This window comes from Scyliorhinus canicula, chromosome 17 (assembly GCF_902713615.1).
Source record: "Scyliorhinus canicula chromosome 17, sScyCan1.1, whole genome shotgun sequence".
Taxonomy (NCBI): Eukaryota; Metazoa; Chordata; class Chondrichthyes; order Carcharhiniformes; family Scyliorhinidae; genus Scyliorhinus; species Scyliorhinus canicula.
The window spans coordinates 5,556,130-5,581,130 of record NC_052162.1 but is presented as its reverse complement, the minus strand read 5'-3'; the positions used below and the strand labels follow the sequence as shown (position 1 = coordinate 5,581,130).

The 25,001-nt window shown below is 48.2% G+C and overlaps 1 protein-coding gene across 1 annotated transcript in view; it reads left to right on the top strand.

Annotated features, from left to right (window-relative positions):
- Nucleotides 1-25,001, top strand: part of LOC119952384 — a 397,406-nt gene that overhangs the window by 15,510 nt on the left and 356,895 nt on the right. The window contains exons 3-9 of the mRNA XM_038776091.1: nucleotides 2,222-2,326; nucleotides 8,320-8,385; nucleotides 11,906-11,968; nucleotides 12,213-12,266; nucleotides 14,801-14,854; nucleotides 17,264-17,317; nucleotides 20,235-20,288. Of these exons, the coding sequence (XP_038632019.1) occupies nucleotides 2,222-2,326; nucleotides 8,320-8,385; nucleotides 11,906-11,968; nucleotides 12,213-12,266; nucleotides 14,801-14,854; nucleotides 17,264-17,317; nucleotides 20,235-20,288 (450 nt within the window). The remainder of the gene's footprint in view (nucleotides 1-2,221; nucleotides 2,327-8,319; nucleotides 8,386-11,905; nucleotides 11,969-12,212; nucleotides 12,267-14,800; nucleotides 14,855-17,263; nucleotides 17,318-20,234; nucleotides 20,289-25,001) is intronic.

The following is a 25,001-nucleotide window of genomic DNA, read 5'->3' as shown; positions in this document are numbered from 1 at the left end:
GGAAACCCTCCCTCCTACACCAGCTGTTTAGCCACGTGTTTAGCTGCTCTATTTTCCTATTTCTTGCCTAACTGGCACATGGCACAGGGGGTAATCCTGAGATTACAACCCTAGAGGTCCTGTCTTTTAACTTTCTGGCTAGCTCCCTGAACTCCTGCTGCAGGGCCTCATGCCCCTTTCTGCCTATGTCGTTAGTAACAATATGTACAACAACCTCTACCTTTCTGCCCTCCCCCTTCAAGATGCCCGCTACCCATTCGGAGACATCCTGGACCCTGGCAACAGGGAGGCAACATACCATCCTGGAGTCTCTTTCACATCCACAGACGTGCCTATCTGTGCCCCTGTCTATAGAGTCTCCTATGACTGTTGCTGTTCTGAGCTTTGATCCTCCCTGCTGAACATCAAAGCCAGCCATGGTGCCACTACTCTGGCTGCTGCTGTTTTCCCCTGATAGGCTATTCCCCCAACAGTATCCAAAGGGGTATACCTGTTTGAGAGGGGGACAACCACAGGGGATTCCTGCACTGACTGCCTGCCCCTTCTGGTGGTCACCCATCTCTTTGCCTGCACCTTGGCTGTGACCATAGAACATAGAACAGTACAGCACAGAACAGGCCCTTTGGCCCTCAATGTTGTGCCGAGCCATGATCACCCTACTCAAACCCACGTATCCACCCTATACCCGTAACCCAACAACCCCCCCCCCTTAACCTTACTTTTATTAGGACACTACGGGCAATTTAGCATGGCCAATCCACCTAACCCGCACATCTTTGGACTGTGGGAGGAAACCGGAGCACCCAGAGGAAACCCACGCACACAGGGGGAGGACGTGCAGACTCCACACAGACAGTGACCCAGCCGGGAATCGAACCTGGGACCCTGGAGCTGTGAAGCATTTATGCTAACCACCATGCTACCCTGCTGCCCATCTGCATAACTCCTATCTATGACGCTTTCTGCCACCTACATGCTCCTAAGTGCATCCAATGGCTGCTCCAACCAAACCAGGCGATCTGTGAGAAGCTGCCATTGGTTACACCTGCTGCAGATGTAGTCGACCGGAACGCTGGAAGCGTTAGAGATCTGCCACATCTCACAGTTGGAGCACTGCACCCCGCTGAGTGACATTTAAGCACAAATTAATTAATTAAAAATACATTTGAATTTTTGTTACAATTAACTATATGGCCCTGAGGCTAGATGATTTTCACTGTAAAATTAAATGCTAAATACCGATCTCTGCCCTCTGGTTTAGTTACTCCACTATCTAGTTAATCAATTCAATTTTTTTTTGCATTTATTATTTTTTTCAAATTTAACAGATTCTCAACCAGACAATCAGGTCACAGCTTTACTGTGGTGTCACTTACAGCCCCCCCCCCCCCCCCACCCACCCACCCACACACACACACACACACACACAATTTGAAAATGTGATAAAAATAAAAATACAAATCACTTACCTTCCCAGGATGCGCTCTGGTTCTCTCCCTGCAGATTAACAATTACAGGCCAGAAGAAAGAGAACAAAACGGTCGAGACAAAGCACCTTCTCCCACTCTGCACCGAATTACCAAGTTCCAATTCCCACTCTGGATGTGCCTCACTCCGGCTGTGTCTCCTTCACCTGCACAAAGCTTTGCCAGTGGAGATAAAGTTTTACTATTGTTACCAGTGGTAGATGAACCTTTAAAAGCAAGGTTTTGTGGACCTTATCAGATTGAAAGGAAGTTGAGTGAGATGAATTATTTGGGAAGAATGCCAGATAGAAGGAAAACTCACCTGGTGTGCATTTCTGTGTAAAACAAAAAGTCCTCCGCACGTCTCCACTGAACCTTTCCCCCCCACTCACCTTGAACTTGTGCCCCCTTGTAATTGTCATTTTCACCATGGGAAAAAGGCTCCAGCTGTTCACCCTAACTACACCCCTAATAATTTTATAAACTTCTATCAGGCCGCCCCCTCAGCCTCCGTCTCTCTAGGGAGAACAAACCCAGTTCATTCAATCTCTCCTCATACCCTCCATACCAGGCAACATCCTGATAAACCTTTTCTGGACTCTCTCCAAAGCCCCCTGGTCCTTCTGGTAGTGCGGTGACCAGAATTGGACACAGTATTCCAAATGTGGCTTTGCAGAATCAGCCTTCCTCGGCATTAATGTCAATTTTCTGGGATATTTTAGAACAATCTTGACATGTGACTCTTTCTTGTGTAGATGAAGAACATCATTGGGGCGTCACAGTATATAGTGTCCTAAAAAAAAGGGAGGATACAATCGAGAAACTACAAGAAATCATAAACAGTTTACAGGACAAGTGTCGTAAGTACAATTTTAAGATGAAATTGATTTCTTGCTCAAAAAATGCTTCCGTAGTCGTTAAACGAGGACAGCCCTCCACAAAGGAATCATTTTTAGAAAAGCATTGTTTGGCATAAACTACCTGTTTAAAATAAATGATAAGTTAGAGCTAAAAATCTGCCTTCAACACATTCCCACCCGGAGAATGTACAAACTCAACAAGGAAAGCTCCCATCGATAAGCAGATCCCCCAGCCTCTCGATCCCTGCTCCCTGCCACCTCCTGAACCCCTCAGCCAAACTCCCCGGCACAAACCAGTGATTGCCACAGATTGGATCTCGCCATTCCCATATGCTTCCGCCAATGCCCCCAAACCCTCAGAGCCACCACCACCACCGGGCTTGTGGAGTACCGAGCCGGTGAGAACAGCAGAGGTGCCATTACCAGTGCTTCTAAACTTGTGCCCCTTCAAGACGCCGCCTCCAACTGCTCCCACATCGACCCCCCCCCCCCCCCCTCCCCTCCCCCAACTACCCACTTCCTGATCGTGGCTATATTTGCCGACCAGTAGTGATTCCTAAAGTTTGGTAGAGCCAACCACGCTGCTGGCATTGTTCGTGATGTCAAGCCAGCTATTTAGCCCACTGTGCTACTGGAAAACAAACAAAAATCTCGGGAGAACCGTCATGTTTATGGTCTGAGCCCACCTCCCCCAGTGGCAGCGGGAGCATGTCCCACCTCTGAAAGTCCTCCTTCATTTGCTCAACTAACCGGGCCAGATTTAATTCATGTAACTGCTCCCATTCCCGTGCTCGAAAACTCCCTCCCACTACTTTCAATGGCAACTCCCCCAGCCTCCCCTCCTGCCCCCTTGCCTGGATCACGAAAAGTCACTCTCACCCATGTTCAATTTATACCCCGAGAACCTTCCAAATTCCCCTAAGGTCCGCATAATCTCTCCCATCCCCCCCCCAACGGGTCAGAAATATACAGGAGTAGGTTATCCGCATACAACGAGACTCTGTGCTCTGCTCCCCCTGGACTAGCCCCTTCCAGTCCTTTAACACTCTCAACGCCATCGCCAATGGCTCAATAGCCAAGGCAAACAACAGTGGGGAAAGTGGACATCCCTACCTTGTCCACCGGCTCCGTCTAAAATAATCTGATCTCACTTGGTTTATCCGCAGCTCCACCAATTTTTGTGTCATCTGCGAACTTACTAATCAGACCAGCTACATTTTCTTCCAAATCAGTCATGGACACCACGAACAACAAAGGTCTCAGAACTGATTCTTGTTGCACGGCGCTAGTCACAGCCTTCCTTTCAGAAAAGTACCTTTCTACTGCTGCCCTCTGTCTTCTGTGCCCAAGCCAGTTCTGTATCCAACTTGCCAGCCCTCCTCTGTTCCAATGTGATACCACCTTTTGTACCAGTCTGCCATGAGGTACCTTTCAAAGGCTTTACTGAAGTCCATATATACAACATCTACTGCCTTTCCCTCATCTAACACCTTTGTCAGTTCCATGAAAAACTCGATCAAATTAGTGAGGCACGCTCTCCCCTTCACAAAACCATGCTGTCCATCGCTAATAAGTCCATTTGTTTCCAAATGTGAGTAAATCCTATCTCAAAATCTTTTCCAATGATTTCCCTATCACTGACGTAAGGCTCACCGGCCTATAATTTCCTGGATTATCCCTGCTGCCCTTCTTAAACAATGGAACAATATTGGCCATTGTCCAGTCCTCTGGAACATCACCTTAACCAATGAGGAGACAAAGATTACTGTCAAGGCCCCAGCAATTTCCTCCCTTGCCTCCCTCTGTATTCTGGGGTAGATCCCATCAGGCCCTGGGTCTTATCTACTTTAATACATTTTAAGATGCCCAACACCTCATCTTTATTAATATCAACATGACTCAGAATATCTACACACTCTACCCTATACACCTCATCCACCAAGCCCTTCTCTTTGGTGAATACTGAGGCAAAGTATTCACTCAGTAATTCTCCTATTTCCTCTGGTTCCATACATAGATTCCCTCCAATATCCTTGAATGGACCAACCCTTTCTCTGGCTACCCTCTTGCTCTTTACATATGCATAAAATGCCTTAGGGGATTTTCCTTAATCCTGTTTGCCCACAACGTTTCATGACCATTGGAGGAAGGTATAGGGGAGATGTCAGAGGTAGATTCTTTACACAGAGAGTGGTGGGTGCACTGCCAGGTGGTGGAGTCATTAGGGGCATTGAAGCGACTCTTGGACAGGCACATGGACAGCAGTAAATTGAAGGGGTGTAGGTTAGGTTGATTTTAGATTAGTATAAATGGTCGGCACAACTGTCACGTGAGAGTACCTTTAAGAAATGGGTGACTATAAATGGGTATGTATATAAATATAAGCAGTGAGAGTACCTTTAAGAAATGAGTGTTTATTACTGCAGTGATGTCAGAGAGTGGGTGGAGCTGGGCTGTCTGTCAGATTTTTACTTTCGTTTTAGGCTGTTTGCTGCAGGGTGTGTTTTAGTTTCATTTTCAGAGCTGGATAGCTGCAGTCACAGCCAGAAGGTCTATTAGAGTCTCTCTCTGTAATCTCAAGACTGTAAATCGATCCTGGTGATTTAAAACGAATAACAGAGTGACTTTAACCTGATGTGCTTCTGGGAAAAGGTGTTTTAAGTCGTATGGATGTTAAAAGGAAAGCTTAAAGAATTACTGAGTGTTGTCTTCTTTGGGGGTTGTATTTGAATTAATGGTTGCTAAGATTTTCACTGTATCTTTTAAAAAGGTTAACTTGAGTTCATAGAATAAACATTGTTTTGCTTTAAAAAATACTTTTCCATTTCTGCTGTACCACACCTGTAGAGTGGGCCGCGTGCTCCCCATACCACAATCTATTAAAAGTTGTGGGTCAGGTGAACTCCATGATACACTTTGGGGTTCTCTAAACCCTGGCACATAACACAACATTGTGGGCTGAAGGGCCTGAACTGTGCTGTACTGTTCTATGTTCTATGACCCTTTTAGCCTTCCTAATTCTTACCTTAGGTTCCTTCCTACTTGCTTTATATTCTTCAAGGGCTTCATCTGTCCGAAGCCTTTTGAACCTAACAAATGCTTCCCTTTTCTTTTAGACAAGGGTCTTAATATCGCTCGTTATCCAGGGTTCCCTATACTTGCCACCCTTATCTGTCATCTTCACAGGTACAGGCCGGTCCTGAATTCTAATCAACTGACATTTGAAAGCCTCCCACATGCCGGAAGTTGATTTTCCCTCAAACTGCCTCGTCCAGTCAACACTCTCCAGATCCTGCCTAATGCTGTTGTAATTAGCTTTCCCCAGTCTAACACCTTCACCCGAGGACCACTCTTGTCCTTTTCCATAAGCAGCTTAAAACTTACAGAATTATGATCACTGTTCCCGAAATGATCTCCTACTGAAACTTTAATCATCTGGCTGGGCTCATTCCCCAGCACGAGGTCTAATATGGCCCCTTCCCGAGTTTGGCTATTTACATATTGTTTCAATAACCCTTCCCAGACGCTCCTACCAAATTCTGCTCCATCCATGACTCGAGCAGTAAGTGTGCCCCAGTCAATATCGGGAAAGTTAAAATCACCCATCACAACAACCCTATTGTTTATGCATCTTTCCAAGATCTGTCTGCATATCTGCTCCTCTATCTCCCGCTTGCTGTTAGGAGATCTTATAGAAACATTTAAAATTATGAAGAAAATAGATCGGCTAGATGCGGGCAGGTTGTTTCCACTGGTGGGTGAAAGCAGAACTAGGGGACATAGCCTCAAAATAAGGGGAAGTAGATTTAGGACTGAGTTTAGGAGGAACTTCTTCACCCAAAGGGTTGTGAATCTATGGAATTCCTTGCCCAGTGAAGCAGTTGAGGCTCCTTCATTAAATGTTTTTAAGGTAAAGATAGATAGTTTTTTTTAAGAATAAAGGGATTAAGGGTTATGGTGTTCGGGTCGAAAAGTGGAGCTGAGTCCACAAAAGATCAGCCAGGATCTCATTGAATGGCGGAGCAGGCTCGAGGGGCCAGATGGCCTACTCCTGCTCCTAGTTCTTATGTTCTTATGTCTGTAGTAAACTCCCAACATTCTGACAACACCCTGTTCCTGAGCTCGACCCAGATTGCCTCGCTGCCTGAACCCTCCAAGGTGTCCTCCCTCAGCACAACTGTGATATTCTCCTTAGCCAATAATGCAACTCCTCCCCCCCTTTTGCGTCCTCCTCTATCCTGCCTGAAGCATCTAAACCCTGAAATGTTTAGTTGTCAATCCTGTCCCTCTTTCAACCAAGCTTCTGTAATAGCAATAGCATCATAATTCCATGTACTAATCCACGCTCTAAGTTAATCTGTCTTAACTAAAATACACGTCGCATTGAAACTAATGCGCTTCAGCCCACCAGCCCCACTGCATTGACCAACCGCTCCCTGTCTGCTCTTCCTCTTAATCTTACAGGTTTAGTCTGTAGCTCTCCCTCAGTTATTCCTCCCGCTGACCCACTGCTCTGGTTCCCACTCTCTGCCATACTAGGCAGTTCAATCTGTTTCTCTGCCTTCCATTTTCTCCTTACTAGCTTTTGTTTCTGTCCTCTCTTTACTACCCTCTGACATTCTGCATTGGTTCCCATCCCCCTGCCACATTAGTTTAAACCCTCCCCAACAGCACTAGCAAACAACCCTACTAGGACATTGGTTCCAGTCCTGCCCAGATATAGACCACCTTCTTATATTGTTCCCACCTCTCCCAGAACTGGTTCCAATGTCCCAAAAATCTGAATCCCTCCCTCCTGTACCATCTCTCAAGCCACGCATTCATCCTATCTATCCTGACATTCCTACTCTGACTAGCACGTGGCACTGGTAGCAATCTCGAGATTACTACCTTTGAGGTCCTACTTTTTAGTTTATCGCCTAACTCCCTAAATTCAGCATGTCGGACCTCATCCCTTTTTTACCGATATCGTTGATGCCTACATGCACCTGACAGTTGGCTGTTCACCCTCCCCCTTTAGAATGTCCTGCAGCCGCTCTGAGACATCCAGGACATGCAGGAGTAGGGATGTCTTGTTGCAATTATATGGGGCCTTGGTGAGGCCACACCTTGTATATTGTGTGCAGTTTTGGTGTCCTTATCTGAGGAGGTTTTTGTTCTTGCTCTGGAGGGAGTGCAGTGAAGATTTACCAGACTGAGTCCTGAGATGGCAGGACTGACGTATGAGGTGAGTTTGCATCAGTTAGGATTGTTCTTGCTGGAGCTCAGAAGAATGAGGGGCGTCTTATAGAAACCTACAAAATTCTAACAGGACTAGAGAGGGTAGATGTAGGAAGGATTTTACCGATGGTGGGGCTATGTAGAACCAGGGGTCTCAGTCTTGAGGATATGGGGTAGACCATTTAGGACAGAGATGAGGAGAAATGTCTTCACCCACAGAGTAATGAGCCTGTGGAATTCGCTGCCACAGGAAGTAGTTGCGGCCAAAACATTGTATGTTTTCAAGAAGCAGTTAGATACAGCTCTTGAGGTGAAGGGGATCAAAGGATGTTGAGGGAAAGCGGGATTAGACTATTGACCTTGATGATCAGCCATGATCGTGATGAATGGTGGAGCAGGTTCAAAGAGCCAAATTACCTCCTCTTGCTTCTATGTTTCTATGGTGACTATTACATAAATATTCTCATTTGGCACTTGCTCCATTTGACACACATCATTGCGCACAAACAGATCTACCTGCTTCCTTCCTCGGGTGAGGTTGGATGTCCCATCCACCAGTGGGCTAATTGAGGCCCTTAATTGGAGTAAGAAAATGCCGCACCCCTCCACTGCCAGGACTTAACCAAAGCCACTTCGAGTTTCCCCATGGGCTGAGCCCTACCTGGAGGAATTTCATTGCAATTTGCAATCAACATAACATTTGTCATTTTTAATAGCTTATTGTAAAAGTAGGTGACTTTGTTCACCATGATGTTTTTCTTATGTTCATGTAGAAGTTAACTTTGAACTACACCCTGCAAAAAAACTCAATAAGAAGAAGCCAACACATGCTGTATTAGGTAAACATCCAGTTTAACATCATTGGGCTTCAAGAAGCAGTTCGATATGGGGGAAAGATGGGATTAGGCTATTGAATTGGATGATTAGCCATGGTCATAATGAATGGCGGAGCAGGCTCGAAGGGCCAAATGGCCTCCGCCTGCTCCTATTTTCTATGTTTCTAATTTGGTGATAATTGCAGATCTGCTGTGGTGGAGCACGAATTAGGTGAAGCAGGCTGAGAAAGCGAAGGGAATGATTTGACACAAGCAAAAAATGGGAATGGGTAATGGGATGGGCAATGGAAGAGCAGGAGAAAAATGGGGAAAAGGAATGGGAAAGGAAGGATGGATGAGGAGAGGAGACTTGGGAGAATATTCTGGAAGTCGTGCCGAGAAATTTTGAAAGAGGGTTGATTTGGGGTGAAAGAATAATATGGGAGGTTGACAAGAACGATAGAGTGATGATAACTGGGACCTTGAATCACCTAAATATTGATTGGAATAGTAAGTAAAATCGCCATAGTCCCAGCCGACCACAAGCTGCTTTTTCCCTTTGAGAGGGGAGTGCTGACTGGTGGTGGTTAAACCTGAGGTTGAGAAGGCGGGGCCTGCATGAATAAGCTCAACCGGTACGGTACCCCCGCTGCTGATATCACAAAACAGCCGTCCAGCTCACTGAGCTAAACCGGCTCCGGTTTGGAATAATGTTCGATAAATCTCTGAGGTAAGTCCAGGAGAATTTCCTTGCCTGGATCGGCTAGGGTGGCAGAACATTGGGGTAAGATCGATCATCGTAATGTCAGGTAATGGAGAAAAGCAAGGAACAATCTAAAATAGAACTTCTAAATTGGAATAGAGCAATGGGACGAGTGGGGATCCAGCCAGGGTGAAATTGAACCCAATTATAATGGGAAAATGGTTCCGGAACATTGGCTAACCTTTAATGAAATTAAAATCGCTTATTGTCACGAGTAGGCTTCAATGAAGTTACTGTGAAAAGCCCCGAGTCGCCACATTCCGGCGCCTGTTCGGGGAGGCTGGTGCGGGAATCGAACCGTGCTGCTGGCCTGCCTTGGTCTGCTTTCAAAGCCAGCGATTTAGCCCAGTGTGCTAAACAGCCCCTAAATGAAAATCGCTTATTGTCACGAGTAGGCTTGAATGAAGTTACTGTGAAAAGCCCCTAGTCGCCACATTCTGGCGCCTGTCCGGGGAGGCTGGTGCGGGAATCGAACCGTGCTGCTGCCTGCTTCGTCTGCTTTAAAAGCCAGCGATTTAGCCCAGTGAGCTAAACCAGCCCCTTAAGGAAGAGAGATTTCCTGTATGGATGCAGTACATTCCAACACGGCCAAAAGGTATTGGGACCAGAACCATAGCTCTGTGAATGACAATAGGATATACAAAAATAAAAAGAGGGTGGAGGGTATCTAACAGGTAAATTATTTAAATGAGAACAAGGCCAAAAACAATAGGTTGAGAGGGAAATTAAGAGGAAAATACTGCTGGTGAAGACAGAATGAGAATAGAATAGCACTTACAATAAAAGGGGACCAGAAAATCTTTGACCAGCATAAATAGTAAGGCGGCCTATTGGGGACAAAGAGCAGGATATTTGCTTCGAAACATAGGACATGGCTAGAATATTTAAGAAATCCAAAATAAAATTAGAAAATGCTGGAAAAACTCAACGGGTCTGGCCACATCTGTGGACAGAGAAACAGAGTTAACGTTTTGAGTCCGCATGACTCTTCCTCAGAATATTTAATGACGACTATGTATTGGTGTTTACTGAAAAAGAGGATGTTGACAAATTGTCAGTAGGTGCGGCCACGTTTGCGGGAATGGATTGGGTGTAAATTTAGTAACGGGGCGGTATTGGAAAGGCTGGCCATCCCCACGTCTGGATAGGTCACCTGGTTCGGATAGCTTGCTAAAGGAAGTTTGCGTAGAGATAGCTGAAGGGCTTGCCATAAACTTCCAGTCTTGCTCACGCACAGAGAGAGTGGAAAGCGTGACAACCTTTTTTAAGAAAGGATGCATGTTTCAAGCAACTACAGGGCAGCAGGTGTAACATGAGTGATGTGTAGGTTTCACGGAAAAAATAATGAGGGAAATAAAATCAATTTCAAATAGGTTTGAGTTGATTAGGAAAACCCAGCTTGGATTTCTGAAAAGCAGATTATGTTTGACTAATCCAATGGTAGTCGAGTAGGTTATCTAATGGTAACAGAGTAGGTTATCTAATGGTAACAGAGTAGGTTATCTAATGGTAACAGAGTAGGTTATCTAATGGTAATAGAGTAGGTTATCTAATGGTAATAGATAGGTTATCCAATGGTAGTAGAGTAGGTTATCTAATGGTAATAGAGTACGTTATCTAATGGTAACAGAGTAGGTTATCTAATGGTAATAGAGTAGGTTATCTAATGGTAACAGAGTAGGTTATCTAATGGTAATAGAGTAGGTTATCTAATGGTAACAGAGTAGATTATCTAATGGTAACAGAGTAGGTTATCTAATGGTAACAGAGTAGGTTATCTAATGGTAATAGAGCAGGTTATCCAATGGTAGTAGAGTAGGTTATCTAATGGCAATACAGTAGATTATCTAATGGCAATAGATAGGTTATCCAACGGTAATAGAGCAGGTTATCTAATGCTAATAGAGTAGGTTGTCTAATATAGAGTACGGTAGCACAATGGTTAGCACTGTTGCTTCACAGCGCCAGGGTCTCAGGTTCAACTCCCGGCTCGGGTCACTGTCTGTGTGGAGTCTGCACATTCTCCCCGTGTCTGTGTGGGTTTCCTCCGGGTGCTCCGGTTTCCTCCCACAAGTCCCGAAAGACGTGCTGTTAACTAATTTGTACATTCTGAATTCTCCCTCTGTGTACCTGAACAGGTGCCGGGATGTGGCAACTAGGGGATTTTCACAGTAACTTCACTGCAGTGGAAAAGTCAGCCGACTTGTGACAAAAAAGATTATTATTATAATGGTAGGTTATCATAGGGTAGGGGAGAGAGGGGCAGAGTAGGTTATCAATTAAATATTCTGAGGAAGAGTCATGCAGACTCAAAACGTTAACTCTGTTTCTCTGTCCACAGATGTGGCCAGACCTGCTGAGTGGAGACTAGTGAGCCAGATGGATTATATTCCAGTGATTCTATTACTTTTCTTCTTTTTCCATCGGCCCTCCCTGACCTTTTAAGTGTTTCAACGCAATTTAAGATGGAAAATCCCAATGTTTGTAAGAGTCAAACAGAAAATAACTTTTATTTGCAACAATATTAACACAAGGGTTCACTGGTCCTCTCTCCAGCCATTAGCACACTGGCCGGCTCTATTTATACAGCTGATAGGTTAACAATTGCCTCGCCCCCTTATTGGGAGAGCTCATGTTCCCTAAGGTCCATGGGGTAACCAATTGTCCTCACCCAATAAGATCCAGGCAGGTTACACCAGCAACCACGCATTTGCAATTTATGATAGATTATTATCTGTAGATTATTCTGTTAACCAAAATATTTTTCTTTTGTCCATCTAGAAATATACTTTGAAACCCCTAAAACAAAATTATTTGAGGAGAAGCCGACACATGGACCAGAAGGTAAACTTCCAGCTCGACATAATTGGGTTTGCGAATTAAGCGCAAGTTGTAGAACCTGCTGTGACTGAGCACGATTCAGAGGAAGCAGAGTGGGAAGGGAGAGGGAGTAATTGGACTAACTGGACCTAAGGGAAAAGAAAAATTAAGATGGAAAATGACAACCCGTACAACGTCTGTACCTTGTAATGTATTAAAACAGCAGCTGACATTGTGAACTGAGATTCTTTTTATAATCTTTCTGCAGAAATACCCATCGGACCCCCCATAAAGGAAGTGATTGTGAAGAAGCCAAGACCAGGTAAACAACCACAAATAATTGCACAATACTGCAGATGCTGAAAATCTGAAATAAAAACACAGCAGGGCTGGCAGCGTTGGTGGAGAGGGAGAGAGAGAGGGGGAGAGAGAGAGGGGGAGAGAGAGGGAGAGAGAGAGGGGGAGACAGAGAGGGGGAGAGAGAGGGAGAGAGAGAGGGGGAGACAGAGAGGGGGAGAGGGAGAGGGAGAGAGAGGGAGACAGAGAGGGGGAGAGAGAGGGAGAGAGAGTGGGAGAGAGAGAGTGGGAGAGAGAGAGTGGGAGAGAGAGAGAGGGGAGAGAGAGAGGGGGAGAGAGAGAGGGGGGAGAGAGAGAGGGGGGAGAGAGAGAGAGAGAGAGAGAGAGAGGTTCTGAGTCTATTTGACTCTTCCTCAGAACTAAAGAGAGATGGAGAAAAGTGATGGACTGTATGCCACTTAAAAATGGGTGGAGCAGGTAGGGCGAAATAGAAGGTCAGTGATCAGTGTGAGCTGGGAGAGATTGGACAAAACTCTTCGGTGCACAAGACAAAGGAAGTGTTAATGGCAGCGTTAAGGACTGTAGAAGGTACTGATAGTGGCACAAAGTTAAAAAAGTTGAACAATAGAAGGTCAGTGGTCAGTGAAAGCAAAACATAAGAACCAGTGGCTGATGCCCTTGTTTCTTGGATTTCAAAAGGGATCAAGATGGAGGAGAGAGTCTAACATTGTTGAGTCCAGGAGGCTGTAACCTGCCTCATCAGAAAATGAGGTGTTGTTCCTGCAGTTTGCATTGGGAATGACTGGGCAGCAGGTCGAGGATGGTCATATGGACATGACAGTTAGATGGTGAGTTGAAGTGGCAAATGAGGGCAGGTTGGGGTCCTGCTTGTGGACTGAGCGAAGGTGTTCTGCAAAGGAGTCACCCAATTTGTGTTTAGTCTCCCCAGTGTAGAGGATACCGCATTGGGAGCAGCGAATACCATAGACCAAATCGGAGCAGATGCAAGTGAAATACCGCGTCACCTGAAACAACCGGTTGGACATCATTGACTTTTCCAATCAAATGTTGCTGACTGATAGGCTGCGACTGAGCACAATTCAGGTGAAACAGCATTAGTAAAGGCAGAGGGATTAGTGGCTCCAGTGAAGAGGAACAAAGAACAAAGAAAATTACAGCACAGGAACAGGCCCTTCGGCCTTCCCAGCCTGTACCAATCCAGATCCTTTATCTAAACCTGTCTCCTATTTTCCAAGGATCTGCTTCCCTCAGTTCTTCGCCCGTTCATATATCTGTCTAGATGCATCTTAAATGATGCTATCGTGCCCGCCTCTACCACCTCCGCAAGGCGTTCCAGGCACCCACAACCCTCAACGTAAAAAACTTTCCACGCACATCTCCCTTAAACTTTCCCCCTCTCACCTTAAAATCGTGACCCCTTGTAATTGACACCCCCACTCTTGGAAACAGTTTGTTGTTATCCACCCTGTCCATACCTCTCATAATTTTGTAGACCTCAATGAGGTCCCCCCTCAACTGTAAAGGAGGATGGGTAAGAGGACAGTGAATGGGAGGTCGGGAGAGATGGGGCAGAGAGAAGAAAGAGGAAGATGGACTGGAAGGAAAGACTTGGAAAGTGCTATGGAAGCTGTGACTAGGAATGGGGAAGAGGGAATGTGGGTGGAGAAAGAGAGAAAGGGGAATGTTGGCAAAATGGGAAAGAGAGGAGCATGTGGTGGGGAGAATGACACAGGCACAAACTCTTTGGGTTTGTGCTTCCAGTGAGCAACTGTATCTTGCACTCCCTGGGTCTGACCCCCTGCGGGCAGTGGTGATGGAAACGTGTGCTGAACTCCACAAGCCAGATTTCTGCTATTGGTGGAGTGCGAATTGCTTTATCCTGAGAGGTGAAAAATCAGATTAACGGAGCAAGGCGTTTTGTAAGGGCACGGGGTTTGTTGAGTCAAACAGAAAATTACTTTTATTTGCAACAATATTAACACAAGGGTTCACTGGTCCTCTCTCCAGCCATTAGCACACTGGCCGGCTCTATTTATACAGCTGATAGGTTAACAATTGCCTCGCCCCCTTATTGGGAGAGCTCATGTTCCCTAAGGTCCATGGGGTAACCAATTGTCCTCACCCAATAAGATCCAGGCAGGTTACACCAGCAACCACACATTTGCAATTTATGATAGATTATTATCTGTAGATTATTCTGTTAACCAAAATATTTTTCTTTGGTTCATATATAAATATACTTTGAAACCCCTGAAACAAAATTATTTGAGGAGAAGCCGACACATGGACCAGAAGGTAAACTTCCAGCTCGACATCATTGGGTTTACGAATTAAGCGGAAGTTGTAGACCTGCTGTGACTGAGCACGATTCAGAGGAAGCAGAGTGGGAAGGGAGAGGGAGTAATTGGACTAACCGGATCTAAGGGGAAAGAAAAATTAAGATGGAAAATGACAACCCATACAACGTCTGTACCTTGTAATGTATTAAAACAGCAGCTGACATTGTGAACTGAGATTCTTTTTATAATCTTTCTGCAGAAATACCCATCGGACCCCCCATAAAGGAAGTGATTGTGAAGAAGCCAAGACCAGGTAAACAACCACAAATAAATGCACAATACTGCAGATGCTGAAAATCTGAAATAGAAACACAGCAGGACTGGCTGCGTTGGTGGAGAGGGAGTGAGAGAGGGGGAGAGAGAGGGGGAGAGAGAGAGGGGGAGAGAGAGAGAGGGAGAGAGAGAGGGGAGAGGGAGAGAGAGAGGGGGAGAGAGAGTGGGGGAGAGAGAGAGAGGGAGAGAGAGAGGGAGAGAGAGAGAGGGAGAGAGAGGGGTTCTGAGTCTATTTGACTCTTCCTCAGAACTAAAGCGAGATGGAGAAAAGTGATGGACTGTACGCCACTTAAAAATGGGTGGAGCAGGTAGGGCGAAATAGAAGGTCAGTGATCAGTGTGAGCTGGGAGAGATTGGACAAAACTCTTCGGTGCACAAGACAAAGGAAGTGTTAATGGCAGCGTTAAGGACTGTAGAAGGTACTGATAGTGGCACAAAGTTAAAAAAGTTGAACAATAGAAGGTCAGTGGTCAGTGAAAGCAAAACATAAGAACCAGTGGCTGATGCCCTTGTTTCTTGGATTTCAAAAGGGATCAAGATGGAGGAGAGAGTCTAACATTGTTGAGTCCAGGAGGCTGTAACCTGCCTCATCAGAAAATGAGGTGTTGTTCCTGCAGTTTGCATTGGGAATGACTGGGCAGCAGGTCGAGGATGGTCATATGGACATGACAGTAAGATGGTGAGTTGAAGTGGCAAATGAGGGCAGGTTGGGGTCCTGCTTGTGGACTGAGCGAAGGTGTTCCGCAAAGGAGTCACCCAGTTTGTGTTTAGTCTCCCCAGTGTAGAGGATACCGCATTGGGAGCAGCGAATACCATAGACCAAATCGGAGCAGATGCAAGTGAAATACCGCGTCACCTGAAACAACCGGTTGGACATCATTGACTTTTCCAATCAAATGTTGCTGACTGATAGGCTGTGACTGAGCACAATTCAGGTGAAACAGCATTAGTAAAGGCAGAGGGATTAGTGGCTTCAGTGAAGAGGAACAAAGAACAAAGAAAATAAAGCACAGGAACAGGCCCTTCGGCCTTCCCAGCCTGCGCCAATCCAGATCCTTTATCTAAACCTGTCTCCTATTTTCCAAGGATCTGCTTCCCTCAGTTCTTCGCCCGTTCATATATATGTCTAGATGCATCTTAAATGATGCTATCGTGCCCGCCTCTACCACCTCCGCAAGGCGTTCCAGGCACCCACCACCCTCAACGTAAAAAACTTTCCACGCACATCTCCCTTAAACTTTCCCCCTCTCACCTTAAAATCGTGACCCCTTGTAATTGACACCCCCACTCTTGGAAAAAGCTTGTTGTTATCCACCCTGTCCATACCTCTCATAATTTTGTAGACCTCAATGAGGTCTCTCCTCAACTTTAAAGGAGGATGGGTAAGAGGACAGTGAATGGGAGGTCGGGAGAGATGGGGCAGAGAGAAGAAAGAGGAAGATGGACTGGAAGGAAAGACTTGGAAAGTGCTATGGAAGCTGTGACTAGGAATGGGGAAGAGGGAATGTGGGTGGAGAAAGAGAGAAAGGGGAATGTTGGCAAAATGGGAAAGAGAGGAGCATGTGGTGGGGAGAGTGACACAGGCACAAACTCTTTGGGTTTGTGCTTCCAGTGAGCAACTGTATCTTGCACTCCCTGGGTCTGACCCCCTGCGGGCAGTGGTGATGGAAACGTGTTCTGAACTCCACAAGCCAGATTTCTGCTATTGGTGGAGTGCGAATTGCTTTATCCTGAGAGGTGAAAAATCAGATTAACGGAGCAAGGCGTTTTGTAAGGGCACGGGGTTTGTTGAGTCAAACAGAAAATTACTTTTATTTGCAACAATATTAACACAAGGGTTCACTGGTCCTCTCTCCAGCCATTAACACACTGGCCGGCTCTATTTATACAGCTGAAAGGTTAACAATTGCCTCGCCCCCTTATTGGGAGAGCTCATGTTCCCTAAGGTCCATGGGGTAACCAATTGTCCTCACCCAATAAGATCCAGGCAGGTTACACCAGCAACCACACATTTGCAATTTATGATAGATTATTATCTGTAGATTATTCTGTTAACCAAAATATTTTTCTTTGGTCCATATATAAATATACTTTGAAACCCCTGAAACAAAATTATTTGAGGAGAAGCCGACACATGGACCAGAAGGTAAACTTCCAGCTCGACATCATTGGGTTTGCGAATTAAGCGGAAGTTGTAGACCTGCTGTGACTGAGCACGATTCAGAGGAAGCAGAGTGGGAAGGGAGAGGGAGTAATTGGACTAACTGGACCTAAGGGAAAAGAAAAATTAAGATGGAAAATGACAACCCGTACAACGTCTGTACCTTGTAATGTATTAAAACAGCAGCTGACATTGTGAACTGAGATTCTTTTTATAATCTTTCTGCAGAAATACCCATCGGACCCCCCATAAAGGAAGTGATTGTGAAGAAGCCAAGACCAGGTAAACAACCACAAATAAATGCACAATACTGCAGATGCTGAAAATCTGAAATAGAAACACAGCAGGACTGGCTGCGTTGGTGGGGAGGGAGAGAGAGAGGGGGAGAGAGAGGGAGAGGGAGGGGGGGAGAGAGAGAGGGGGAGAGAGAGGGGGGGAGCGAGAGGGGGAGAGAGAGAGGGGGAGAGAGAGAGGGGGAGAGAGGGGGGAGAGAGAGAGAGGGAGAGGGAGGGTGGAGAGGGAGGGGGGAGAGGGAGGGGGGGAGAGGGAGGGGGGAGAGGGAGAGGGGGAGAGAGAGAGGGGGAGAGAGAGAGGGGGAGAGAGAGAGGGGGGAGAGAGAGAGGGGGAGAGAGAGAGGGGAAGAGAGAGAGGGGGAGAGAGAGAGAGGGGGAGAGAGAGAGGGAGAGAGGGGTTCTGAGTCTATTTGACTCTTCCTCAGAACTAAAGAGAGATGGAGAAAAGTGATGGACTGTACGCCACATAAAAATGGGTGGAGCAGGTAGGGCGAAATAGAAGGTCAGTGATCAGTGTGAGCTGGGAGAGATTGGACAAAACTCTTCGGTGCACAAGACAAAGGAAGTGTTAATGGCAGCGTTAAGGACTGTAGAAGGTACTGATAGTGGCACAAAGTTAAAAAAGTTGAACAATAGAAGGTCAGTGGTCAGTGAAAGCAAAACATAAGAACCAGTGGCTGATGCCCTTGTTTCTGGGATTTCAAAAGGGATCAAGATGGAGGAGAGAGTCTAACATTGTTGAGTCCAGGAGGCTGTAACCTGCCTCATCAGAAAATGAGGTGTTGTTCCTGCAGTTTGCATTGGGAATAACTGGGCAGCAGGTCGAGGATGGTCATAGAACATAGAACAGTACAGCACAGAACAGGCCCTTCGGCCCTCGATGTTGTGCCGAACAATGATCACCCTACTTTAAACCCACGTAACCCGTATACCCGTAACCCAACAATCCCCCCATTAACCTTACACTACGGGCAATTTAGCATGGCCAATCCACCTAACCCGCACATCTTTGGACTGTGGGAGGAAACCGGAGCACCCGGAGGAAACCCACGCACACACAGGGAGGATGTGCAGACTCCACACAGACAGTGACCCAGCCGGGAATCGAACCTGGGACCCTGGAGCTGTGAAGCATTGATGCTAACCACCATGCTACCGTGAGGCCCCGACGGTCATATGGACATGACAGTAAGATGGAGAGTTGAAGTGGCAAATGAGGGCAGGTTGGGGTCCTGCTTGTGAACTGTGCGAAGGTGTTCTGCAAAGGAGTCACCCAGTTTGTGTTTAGTCTCCCCAGTGTAGAGGATACCGCATTGGGAGCAGCGAATACCATAGACCAAATCGGAGCAGATGCAAGTGAAATACCGCGTCACCTGAAACAACCGGTTGGACATCATTGACTTTTCCAATCAAATGTTGCTGACTGATAGGCTGCGACTGAGCACAATTCGGGTGAAACAGCATTAGTAAAGGCAGAGGGATTAGTGGCTTCAGTGAAGAGGAACAAAGAACAAAGAAAATAAAGCACAGGAACAGGCCCTTCGGCCCTCCCAGCCTGCGCCGATCCAGATCCTTTATCTAAATCTGTTGCCTATTTTCTAAGGATCTGCTTCCCTCAGTTCTTCGCCCGTTCATATATCTATCTAGATGCATCTTAAATGATGCTATCGTGCCCGCCTCTACCACCTCCGCAAGGCGTTCCAGGCACCCACCACCCTCAACGTAAAAAACTTTCCACGCACATCTCCCTTAAACTTTCCCCCTCTCACCTTAAAATCGTGACCCCTTGTAATTGACACCCCCACTCTTGGAAACAGTTTGTTGTTATCCACCCTGTCCATACCTCTCATAATTTTGTAGACCTCAATGAGGTCTCTCCTCAACTTTAAAGGAGGATGGGTAAGAGGACAGTGAATGGGAGGTCGGGAGAGATGGGGCAGAGAGAAGAAAGAGGAAGATGGACTGGAAGGAAAGACTTGGAAAGTGCTATGGGAGCTGTGACTAGGAATGGGGAAGAGGGAATGTGGGTGGAGAAAGAGAGAAAGGGGAATGTTGGCAAAATGGGAAAGAGAGGAGCATGTGGTGGGGAGAGTGACACAGGCACAAACTCTTTGGGTTTGTGCTTCCAGTGAGCAACTGTATCTTGCACTCCCTGGGTCTGACCCCCTGGGGGCAGTGGTGATGGAAACGTGTGCTGAACTCCACAAGCCAGATTTCTACTATTGGTGGAGTGCGAATTGCTTTATCCTGAGAGGTGAAAAATCAGATTAACGGAGCAAGGCGTTTTGTAAGGGCACGGGGTTTGTTGAGTCAAACAGAAAATTACTTTTATTTGCAACAATATTAACACAAGGGTTCACTGGTCCTCTCTCCAGCCATTAGCACACTGGCCGGCTCTATTTATACAGCTGATAGGTTAACAATTGCCTCGCCCCCTTATTGGGAGAGCTCATGTTCCCTAAGGTCCATGGGGTAACCAATTGTCCTCACCCAATAAGATCCAGACAGGTTACACCAGCAACCACACATTTGCATTTTATGATGGATTATTATCTGTAGATTATTCTGTTAACCAAAATATTTTTCTTTGGTCCGTATATAAATATACTTTGAAACCCCTGAAACAAAATTATTTGAGGAGAAGCTGACACATGGACCAGAAGGTAAACTTCCAGCTCGACATCATTGGGTTTGCGAATTAAGCGGAAGTTGTAGACCTGCTGTGACTGAGCACGATTCAGAGGAAGCAGAGTGGGAAGGGAGAGGGAGCAATTGGACTAACCGGATCTAAGGGGAAAGAAAAATTAAGATGGAAAATGACAACCCGTACAACGTCTGTACCTTGTAATGTATTAAAACAGCAGCTGACATTGTGAACTGAGATTCTTTTTATAATCTTTCTGCAGTAATACCCATCGGACCCCCCATAAAGGAAGTGATTGTGAAGAAGCCAAGACCAGGTAAACAACCACAAATAAATGCAAAATACTGCAGATGCTGAAAATCTGAAATAGAAACACAGCAGGGCTGGCAGCGTTGGTGGAGAGGGAGAGAGAGAGGGGGAGAGAGAGAGGGGGAGAGAGAGAGGGGGAGAGAGAGGGAGAGAGTGGGAGAGAGGGAGAGTGAGAGAGAGAGGGAGAGAGAGAGGGAGAGAGAGAGGGAGAGAGAGTGGGAGAGTGAGAGGGAGAGAGAGGTAGAGAGAGGGAGAGAGAGAGAAAGGGAGAGAGAGTGGGAGAGAGAGTGGGAGAGAGAGTGGGAGAGAGAGAGGGAGAGAGAGAGGGAGAGAGAGTGGGAGAGAGAGAGGGGGAGAGTGAGAGGGAGAGAGAGAGAGGGAGAGAGAGAGATAGAGAGAGAGGGAGAGAAAGTGGGAGAGAGAGGGGGAGAGAGAGAGGGAGAGAGAGAGGTTCTGAGTCTATTTGACTCTTCCTCAGAACTAAAGGGAGATGGAGAAAAGTGATGGACTGTACGCCACTTAAAAATGGGTGGAGCGAGAGGACTTCTGGTCGGCAAGCGGAGCGGTCGCACAGAGAGGGGCTCCTGCAAGGTAACAAAGTCGGGGCCTTTCTCATCGTAGCGGCAAAGAGTAGGGAAGGGATGGGATGGAAAGGGACCCCCCCCCCAACAAACCTGTCTGCGGAGGACCCTCGGCGGTGGCAGCAGGAGCGGCTCGGCGGGTGGCAGCAGGAGCGGCTCGGTGGCGGCAGCAGGAGCCCATGAGGCAACCATTAAAGAGCTGGAGAAAGCAGCGACCGACATGAGCGACCGGGTCACGGCCCTGGAGAGGGAAGTGGCGAGACTGGGCGCTACACAGGGGAGCCTGAAGGGCAGGGTATATGACCAGGAAAACAGCTCGAGAAGGCAAAATGTTAGGGTAGTGGGCCTGCCAGAGGGGACCGAGGGTAGAAACCCCACAGCATACGTGGCTGCGATGCTGGGCAACTTACTGGGGAGGGACACTTTCCCCACCCCCACCGGAAATGGACAGAGCTCATCGGTCACTGCGCCCGAAGCCCAAGGCAGGGGAACAACCGAGAGCAGTCATAGCCAAACTGCACCGGTACCGGGATAGGGAGACAATCCTGCGCTGGGCCAAGGAAAATAGAGCCTGCAAATGGGACGGGCACGCCATCCGAATCTATGAGGATCTTGGAGCAGACATAACTAAGAGACGGGCTGAGTTCAACAGAGCGAAAGCAGCTCTCTACAGGAGCAGAGTGCGTTTTGGTATGCTGTACCCAGCAAAACTCTGCGTCACATACCAAAACAAGGAATATTTCTTTACAGCCCCTGCTGAGGCGAATAGGTTCGTCGAGGAGCACGGGCTGGAAAAACGCCATGGGAGGTAGGGACGAGGGGCCCCTGGCAAAGGGCAAAGACATGCCGACGGGGGGGTGAGGAGGGGCGAGGCAAAGCCAGCCCCCCCCCCCCCCCCCCGGCAGGAACACCCAGAGCAAAAAAAAACCCACTGCCCAAGGGACCGCTCCAGGTGGGAGGCCAGGCCCCAGCACGAGGGAACGGGAGTATTGGAGAAGGGAGAGCAGGCGAGAGGGGTGCAGGGTAGGATGGGGGAAGAGCGGGCAGAAAATCGTAGAGGCCAGGCAGAGGAGAAGCGAGACAACAACCCCCGAGAGGGGAGCCACCGTACTAGCAGGAAAGCTAGCGCCGGGGGCACGCAACAAAGCAGGGCCGCAGCGCACCCCCAACAGGGGGGAAGGCGCCAGGCAGGGGAGGGGGGGATCACCCATCAAAGTCGGGAGAGCAAACGGGGACAGGAATAGGGGATAGAGGGGCAGAGGAGGGGTATACAGGGGAGGAGGCTAGAGGGAGAGACCGGGGGGGGGGGGGGGGGGGGGCACACAGGGAGCGAGAGACCGGGGAGGTGAAATGCAGGGACAAAGGAACAAAAGAGGCCAGAAAAGGAACAGGGCTACAAGGTGCCACAACCAAGGGCTCGAAACAGGGAACCGCTGCAAGCACCCACCCAGTACGGTCTGTGGGCGAAGGGGGCCCCCAGAGTGCAGGGGACTACCCGCGTGGCGGACACACAGTGGACGGCCATGGCGGGTGCCCCCGGGACAAGGGGAAACCCCGGAGCGCAGAGACCCGACCACATGGGGAGAGCAGTGATAGTGGCCATCCTGGACGGCCCCCTAACAAAGGGAAACCCTGGAGGGCAGGGGCGCGTCCACCAGATAAATATGGTTAATCCCACAGGAACGAGGGGGCAGAAGCCCCCCACCAGGATAATCACCTGGAACGTAAGGGGACTTAACGGCCCAGTGAAGAGATCTAGAGTCCTCACCCACCTCAGAAACATGAGGGCCGACATAATCTTCCTCCAAGAGACGCACCTGAGGGAGCAGGACCAACTGCGGGTAAGAAAGGGCTGGGTGGGACAAATCTACCATTCCTGCTATGGGACAAGGGCCAGGGGGGTGGCGATCCTGATCGGCAAGAGGACAATGTTTAGGGCGACAAAGACGGTTACAGACCCAGGGGGGCGGTATGTCATGGTCAGCGGGTGGGATGGGGCACCAGGGGCACCTGGATGGGGCGCCGGTAGTTCTAGTCAACGTGTACGCGCCCAACTGGGACGAAACGAGTTTCATCAAAAAGACCATGGCAGAAATCCCGGACATAGCGACGCATCGACTAATCATGGGGGGGACTTCAACTGTGTACAGGATCCAAAGACTGACAGATCAAACCCCAGAACGGGGAAAACCTCAAACATGGCAAGGGAACTCAGTCACTATATGGAGCAAATGGGAGCAGTGGACCCCTGGAGATTCGCCCACCCGGGGGAGAAAGAATTCTCTTTCTTCTTCCCAGTACACAACGTGTACACCAGAATTGACTTCTTTGTGGTGGGGAAAACGGTGCTTCCAGGGATAGACAAAGTGGAATACTCCGCAATTGTAATATCAGACCACGCTCCACACTACATGGACATGCGGCTAGAGACGGGAAGGGCCCAGCGCCCCACATGGAGGTTGGACGGTGCCTTACTAGCTGACAAGGCCTTCAGCGAAAGGATAGCGCGGGCCATAGCGGAATACACGGAGAACAACCAAAACGGGGAGGTCTCATCCTCCACGTTCTGGGAAATGCTTAAGGCCGTACTAAGTGGGGAAATCATTGCCTTCAAAGCGCAAAGAGATAGGGAGGAAAGGGTGGCTAGGCAGAAGCTGGTCGACTCCATACTGGAGGTAGACCGTAAATAGTCCGAGGCCCCGACCGTAGAGCTCCTGGCGGAGAGAAAAGAATTACAAAGGAACTTTGACCTGCTCTCCACCAGGAAAGCAGTACACCAACTCCGCCAGGCACGCGGGGCCCTGTACGAACACGGAGACAAAGCCAGCCGCCTGTTGGCACACCAGCGGAGAAAGCAGGCAGCCACCAGAGAGATTGCACAAATCAGGGGGACCAGAACCAGAGAGGATTAACAAAACCTTCAAGGCCTTCTACCAAGAGCTGTACACCTCAGAGCCCCCAACGGGGAAGGCTGGGATGAACCGGTTCCTTGATGGACAGGAAATACCAGTCGTGGGAGAGGGCAGAAAACGGGAAAGATCATGGACAGCATTAGCTCCATGCAGACGGGGAAGGCGCCGGGACCGGACGGATTCCCGACGGACTTCTACAAAACATTCGCGACAGCGCTGGCCCCGCACCTGCGGGAGATGTTCACAGACTCGCTAGCTAGGGGCACACTGCCACACACGTTAGCACAGGCCTCAATCTCGCTGATACCTAAGAAAGACAAAGACCCAACGGAATGTGGGTCATACAGACCCATCTCTCTGCTGAACGCAGACGCCAAAATACTGGCCAAAATCCTAGCCAAAAGGCTAGAAGACTGTGTACCCGAAGTGGTCGCAGAGGACCAGACGGGCTTCGTCAAAGGTAGACAGCTTACCTCGAACATCAGGCGCCTGCTGAACGTGATAATGACCCCCTCCGGGGAGAGAACACAAGAGGTGATCGTCTCCCTGGACGCAGAAAAGGCCTTCGACAGAGTCGAATGGAAATACCTCATAGAGGTACTGGAGCGGTTCGGGCTTGGAACAGGGTTCACCGCTTGGGTAAAGCTCCTATACAACGCTCCCATGGCGAATGTACGGACCAACAATACCAACTCCCAATACTTCCAGCTGCACAGGGGCACCAGACAAGGATGCCCACTGTCCCCGCTGCTGTTCGCACTAGCAATCGAGCCGCTAGCAATCGTGCTCAGGGCAGCAAAAAATTGGAGGGGGATCCGAAGGGGAGGCAGAGAGCACAGAGTCTCACTCTATGCAGATGATCTGCTCCTCTACATCTCGGACCCACAAAGCAGCATGGACGGAATCATAGCGCTCCTGAAAGAGTTTGGAGCCTTCTCGGGCTACAAACTCAACATGAGTAAAAGTGAGATCTTCCCAGTACACCCGCAAGGGAGGGGGGGGCAGCACTAAAGGGGCTGCCGTTCAAACAAGCCCGACACAAATTCCGCTACCTGGGGATCCAAATAGCCCATGACTGGAAAGAAATCCACAAATGGAACCTCACCAGCCTGATGGAGGAAGTAAAAAAGGACCTGCAAAGATGGAACACACTCCCGCTCTCCCTCGCGGGGAGAGTCCAGACGATCAAAATTAAAGTACTGCCCAGGTTCCTCTTCCTGTTTAGAT